This window comes from Cimex lectularius, unplaced genomic scaffold (genome assembly GCF_000648675.2).
Source record: "Cimex lectularius strain Harlan isolate CLEC.00 unplaced genomic scaffold, Clec_2.1 scaffold195, whole genome shotgun sequence".
Taxonomy (NCBI): Eukaryota; Metazoa; Arthropoda; class Insecta; order Hemiptera; family Cimicidae; genus Cimex; species Cimex lectularius.
Window position 1 is genome coordinate 87,752 of NW_019392761.1, and position 7,371 is coordinate 95,122.

The window sequence follows — 7,371 nt, forward strand, 5'->3', positions numbered from 1 at the left end:
AGATTAAAACTAAATTTCCGGATAGTAAATTTCAAAGTTACACGTCGGAGAGGTGGGGAAGAGGCTCTGGTAAATTCCGCTGTCCAACATCCTACAAAGTACGTTTTACACTATTTTGAGAATTGTTATTTCGACTTTTTTTTTCAAATCAACTGACGCAGAAAGAAAAGGTCTAAGTTAAACCCGCCAGAATGTCAGAACGGACAAATTTTTATTAAGATTCTGTTAAATTCTTTTCGTCTCAGTTTCTCAAAAGATTGCCTCATCTTGAGTCATTCTTGGTGCTGTCATATTTTTCCGACATCTTCCAATCCGACGAAAAAATCTTTACGAAATAAATTTTTCCTCTACAGTTATAAAAATTTCGAAAAAAAAATTCAACTTGAAATTAGCCAGATTATAATTTTCTGCCTCAACTATTTTGCCATCTTTCTCAATAGCCCTAGAGTCCAATTAATTTTTTTTTCACTGATAAATTCCCTTTATTATTTTACCTAATATGCAGTAATAAAAATATTTTCACATTGAATTTTCTATATAATAATCTAGACTTTAATTTCAGACCGTCTGTCAGCATGAGTGTTCTAAAAATAGTTCTGCCTATCATCTATTAACATTGATAATTGATTTTTATATTAATAAGAACGTTTATGAAAGCTGTAACTCCGCATAATAAAATTTAAAAAAACCTGAGAAATGTGTGAAATGGCAAGAGTCGATAAGTTGGTCTGACAAACGGGTTTCGGCATTTTGCCATCTTCAGTGTGTATGAAAACTATTATAGGCTTCAAAATATTTAATTCTAATTTGCATAAGCCCTCCGAACAATTCGTATCTATTGAAATAAAGCAAACAAAAACAATAAAGCAACAAAAAATTTTTGGCAGACAAAAACTAGATGCTTTCTCTCAGATCCCCTTCCAAATGTCACAAAAATCACAAAAATGTCGGTAACTTTGAAAACACACCACCGATCGGAAAGAAAATTATATGGACTTAGAAACCTACAACCTACACACAAAGGCTAAAACATGGATCCGTAATTAAACCAGAAACTGATATGTAAAGAGGTTTTGTCGGTTTCTTCTTTATTTTACACACGTATAATGATAGAATACCAGACTTGTTAATATAGGGCGAAAGAAGAGAAATTAAGCTTTCGAAGCGTTGTAATAATTAATCTTTTTATGTAAGGTTTTATTTAAATGAAAAAGCTAGTGTCACGAGCGGGATCCGAACCCACGACCTTAGGCTTAACACGCCGCTGCTCTAACCACTTGAGCTAACGTGACTTCGATCCACTCGGACACCAACATCACATATCAACCTACAACCTTTCGAAATTTCCTTCCTTTTTGCCATTTTTCAGCCGAAGGACGTGGGATCGAATCCCGCTCGTGACACTAGCTTTTTCATTTCAATAAAACCTTACATAAAAAGATTAATTAATTGAAAGAAGTAATTTGGTCAATCAAACCACTAAATATAATGGAGTTGTAATAACGTTGAATTTGGATAAAACACGGAAGAGGTATGAATTTGTAAGCAGAACACCGGACATCGGAAAGAACATTGCCTCCGGACCAAGCCGGCCCAAAAATGTTTATTAATATTTAGTTAATTAAATTTATTTAATCAATATTTTTTTAAATTAAAAATTCGTATTTAAGAGCTTTACAGGGTGCTTAAAACGGAGTCGATTTTTTTTTCAAAAATGTTTTTTTACTTACTATACTGGAAGCAGCATCATTCGGTATATGCAATTTTTCATACATCTAGTTTCATTTGTAACAATCCAGTGTATGATTTTTTTTTATCCTAGGTAAAAGACCAAATGGACTGTTATATAAGAATACTAATCTTGAAATGCATACACAACAAAGGCAGAAAAAAATGTAAATTACTATATTACTATCACTCTCACTCTTTCACTCTCCGTCTTTCTCCTCTCTTTTCTACACTGGTCCAGACTTAACGAAACGGGCGTTAACGAAAAGAACCATAGGTAAAATTGTATATTTTGAAAATTGGTGTCAGACCTTGTAAAAAAATCTAACAAGATACCGTCAAGATAAGAATTTCCGGCCCGGAGGGCCAAATCTTTTCTTACGTTTTCTAGCAATCGACGAAGAAAATTTAATGCTATACTATACAATATATTTAATAATAAATAATGTATAATAATTAATAAACTGGGTATTATATAAATATACAGGTCTTGAAATGACAGTACTTAAGAAAAAATAGAATCAAGATTTTTCTTTATTTTTGAGAAATATAATTACGAAATACCTCATTAAAAATGGGAGGTATCTCACTATATTTATTTCTCCACTTTATTTATTTCTCCCTCTCTCGTTCCCTCTTCCTCCTTCCATACCTCTCATACACTACTTTATCTCTCTTGCCACTCAATCTCTCTCTCTCTCTCTTTTTTTTCTGTCCCCTTATTACTCTCTCACACTTTCACTTTAACTATTACTTTCTCTCTCCCGCTTCCCTCCCCTCCCCTACCTCCAACCTTCTCTCTTTCCTCTTCCTTTCCTGCTCTCTCACACTTTCAATTTATCTCTTTCCCTCTCACTCACTCACTCTCCCCTCTTTCACTCACATACTCTCTCTCTCTCTTTCTCTTCCACTCTCACACTTTCATTTTATCTCTTTCCCTCTCACTCACTCTCTCTCTCTCTTTCTCTTTCATTCTCACATACTCTCTCTTTTTCGCTTTCATTCTCACTCTCTCACTTTTTCTCTCTCTATCCTTCTCTCCCGCTCTCTCTCTCTCTCTTATCGTCTTTTTCTCCCCCACTCTCTTCTCTCTTTTTCTCTCTTCCTTTCCTTCTCTCTCATACTTTCACTCTCTTCTTTTTCTATCTCTCTTATTCTCTTATCTACCTTTTGCTTTTTTTTACATATATTCCTCTTTTTTTACTCTCACTCTATCCTCTCACTCTCTCTCTTTCTCTCTCTCGCTCTCTCTACCTCTCTTATTCGCTCGCTCTCTTTTGATATATTTTTCACTTGCACATATGTCTTTTTTCTTAAAGAACTTATAAGACTTATAAAAAATATTATGTAAATCCCTTTTTATAAAAATTTTCTCGACCCCTTAAAACACGTGCTTAAAGTGTTTCACATTTTCTTCGATTTTAGGTCTAATTTGATAGAACGTTCGGGCTCGTTTCTAACATTTTTCATCGTAGTATAATTAAAAAACAGTTGAAATAGTTCATTCCACGACCTTAGCCTTTCAAGTTCTGACTGCTGTTTTTCATCACGCAAGATTATTGTTCCGTTAAAGACTAAAAAAAAAAGTTAAAACAAGCGGACCAGGGTGATGTAAAATGAACAAAAGTACACCATTTTTGACTCGGAATTGAACGTCATCACCTGTTGGAAGTATTGAATAACGTGAGCACATGTTTAGCGTAACCTCAGTGATTGAGAAGAAACGACCTTGTAAATTTATAGAAAGTTTTTCTTCCTGTTGTATATATAAATTCGGCCAGGTTTTCGACTTTTCATTCCCCTCTTCTCGGTCAATGTCTCAACCCGAGTTGTAACTTCTCCACTCGAGTTGACTTTTTTTATTACATTTTTTACAAGACACTTTCATTATCAAAAAAAAAAGACCAAAAAACTGATAAGAACTGCTGATAAACATTCGTCTTACTACTGTCTACTGACAATTATTGGGATTTTTATCATATTCCGGACCAAAAGAAGAAAAAAATGGTATATTTTTGTTAAGATGTGTCGTTAAAATAAAAACAGAAAACGGAGATGAAAGAGAAATCATCTATTGACTGGATCTTCCCAGTGCTCAGAAAGCCTTTCTGCGGGTCCTATTTGTGGAAAATCGCCAGCAACTTTACAATCACAGCCGTCGGATTATTCAGCAAAATTCTCATCGGTGAGTTTAAAATTTTTTTTCTTTTAAATTTGAGTTCTTTTTATTAGTTAGAGATCGAACTGCAACAGTACTTGGCCAGTTTTATTTTTTAGAAAGCTTTTCTCAAACCCAATTTCCGTCGATCAAATGGAAACACTAGAGACAATCTATTATCTCAATTAACCTTTCTTGTCCCATGTTCTTTGTAATAGATTAGAAACATAAAATGGTTTTATTTGTCAAACACTTCCAACTGTCTAAATAGAAAAATCGGCTCAGATTAAAATCAATCTTGATACAATACAATTGATTGTTACGAATTTACTCAGCAATTGTTGGCTATTGTTACGTATTTTTGTTGGATTCGTGGTCCTTCCGGAATCCATGGTAATGTTGTAATAGATATCCATGTCAAACATTGTCAGACAGGATGGTATAGGTTTCCGACCCCAGTCTCAGATTTTAATTGCCAAATGAAATCGTGCAGTACTAAAGAATGGCAGTCCTATTGTGACTGACTGGTAAAGTTTATTTCTCTCTAAACTCAAACCAGAAGAAAAAGCCATGGTTTTACAATGACAAACATTAATAGGCAGGACTCTCGGACAATCAACAGGCTTAGAAGTAACCGTGGGATATGTGGAGTATGCCTGCACAGAATCTACATACATGATGATGACCTTCACAAAACATGTGGAAAATCAGAGGATCTTGAGTACCTCATTATGACTACTAATGGACACTTCAATATTAAGGGCTTGGAAAAACCAGTAAATTAATTAAGTCTCTTTTGGGCTCTGAGAGTTAAGAGGTTTATGAGGCGAGTCTGGTGTATCTTCGAGCTGGTAATATACGGATTTAAAGGCATCATCATAGGTCGAGTAGGGGTGGGCATCCTGGGGTGGTTGGCTCGGATGGTATGGGATGGGGATAGGTTCCTGAGCATATTAGGCTATGTAGGTATCTTGATGTAGTGGTTTTTATTCACATCTCTGATGGACCTCCGTGAAAGGGAGAATCCATAAAAGGTAAGCCTTCCTCTTCCCGTGTCTTGTCGGTTGTTGCTGGGCTCCTGGAGTGCATGTGTATGCATCCGTTCTAAACTATATTTGGCCAATGTCTGCAGATCAAGGCCACATAAAAAAACCTTCTATTTTCTGCTTTCCATTCAATCAATACGTTTCATAAAGAAGATTTGTCAAAAATTGTATTACAATTGATAATAAAGCAAATATTGATGATTCTTTGAAGTACAAATCTGAACATCTTCCTCCCTATATGTTGATGGTGTTCTACCAGGCAACATAGTCAGTCCCATTCTCTATGAATACACTCAGTATCTTTCAAGTTCACAGCAAAAGAAATAACCTTCACCCTTAGTTGTATCACATCTCTGGATCTACTACAGTTCTTTTCCTCTCCCAGCAACCAACGTCCACTATTTGGGTTTTTACAATGACAAAAATCTTACTTGTGGAAACAATACTACTGTACTTTTATCAATTCCTGACCCAGTAGTCTTCAGATATCTCTAGGACCATCTGCCCTGTTACGAAGGATGGTTCAAGAAATGGACGATCAGACTCATGTCTCCTCTTATCTGCTACAACCCTTCCATCCATCCATTCTGTTGGATCAGATTCACATGTCTCGCCTTTCTTCTTATCTGCTACAACTCATCCATCTATCCACTATGCCGAAGCGAGTGTTCCACAAGGCAGCATAGTTAGGCCCCTTCTCCATGACTGACTACAGACATTCTTATGAATCCAGATAGCATACTGTAATACTTCAGCAAACCTGGACCCAACTCAGTACCTTTCCAGTACATCACAAGAAATAACCTTTACCCTTAGTCGTATCACATCTTTGATCTACTACAGTTATATTCTTCTTCCAGCAACCAGTGTCCACTATTTGGTACATTGGCGTGACAAAAGTCTTACTTATGGAGACAATACTGCTGTGCTTTTATCAAATTCTGGCCAAGTAGTCCTAGAGGTATCTGAAGACTCATGTCACCTCTTATCTACTACAACTCTTCCATCCATCCATCTATCCACTATTTCGAAGCAAGAATTTCGTAAGGGAACATTCTTGGTCCCATTCTCTGTTTACACTAGACATTCCTATCTTCTGACGATGATTAATTATTTTTATATTTGATAGTATCATTTCAGAAACCTGAACCTTTGCCTTTAAGAATAACATGTTGATAATAAAGTGTATAATTTCTCATAAAAATTTAATTATTTACATAGCTGCATTTGGATTTTTTGTGTTTATTTTCCCAGGTAATCGGTGAGAAAATGTCTCAGAGTGGCTTTTTACATAATATACAATTATTGTTTATTCTGAGCGAAATGGTAAACTGTCTGATATAGTAGTATAAACAAGCAGAACTTGGAATAAACATAGGTGAAAAAAAAAAAAAATTGATGATTTATCATTTCGAAGTATACCATTTTGTAATAGAGAACAAATTAATAAGACAATTAAATTTCACATTTTTTAAATAGTCTTCAGCATTCTGTTCTTTGTACTTAATTATTTATTTATTATTATTACAGATACATATTTTTTAAATAGGGTTTGCAACAGCGAGGCCATATTAAATCCTTGGGGAAAGAATGTTTGTAAAAAACGTCCATTTGTAAGTTTTTGTCAAAAACACTGACCTCTCAGAGAGGCATATGACCTCTGCTATTGCAGACTCCTATAAAAAAATCATGAAATAAAATAAATAAATAAAGTCCAGTGGTACGAGATTCACCGGGACCCATACATTAATGAGTCACCACATCAATGTGGTTCTACCATTACTACTATAACCGTTGCTACCACTGGGCAAAAAAACTTCTTATTCTACATGTTAGAATTTTTTTTATTGAACATTTGCACTTTACATCCCAAAGTTTCTTATCTCAACACTTTTTTTTTGCCAGTAGCAATCACAGTAACATAAAAACAGGGCTTTATGTATGAAAAATGTTACTTACAAAATAGTGAACTATAACAATATACAGGGTGTATCATGGAAGATGTCTGCATTCCCAACTTTCTTAATTTTAGTATGATTTTGATCCACCTAATTTTTTTTTATTTTTAAGTCAGTCAGTTCATAGATGTTTCATCAATTAAAAAAGATCATTTTAAAGAATTTTTTGCATTGGTCGGGTTCATAGCTTAATTTTTATAGAAGTTTGCATAATGAGAGTTTTACTACATATTAACACTTTCTTGTCGGCCAGTTACAATCAACACCACTCCAGGAAACCTGAGTGACCTATTTAATGAATGAGGTAACTCAGTTTTAGATTTTAAATCTTTTATATTTTATTTATTTATTTTTGTGGAGGGTTTGAAACAACTGAGGTTCTATCATCCCTCGAGGTGCCGGTTTTTTGGGGGAACCAGAACCAGACTTTGTAAAAACAGCAGCACCCCAAAGGGTCATATGACCTCTGCTGTTGCAAAAC

The 7,371-nt window shown here is 34.8% G+C and overlaps 1 protein-coding gene across 1 annotated transcript in view; it reads left to right on the top strand.

The window, feature by feature from the left end:
- The first annotated feature begins 3,452 nt into the window (after nt 1-3,452).
- The window catches only part of LOC106663376 (tafazzin homolog), an 8,240-nt gene continuing 4,321 nt past the window's right edge, over nt 3,453-7,371 (top strand). The window contains exon 1 of the mRNA XM_014388188.2: nt 3,453-3,913. Within this exon, the coding sequence (XP_014243674.1) occupies nt 3,784-3,913 (130 nt within the window). The 5' untranslated portion in view covers nt 3,453-3,783. The remainder of the gene's footprint in view (nt 3,914-7,371) is intronic.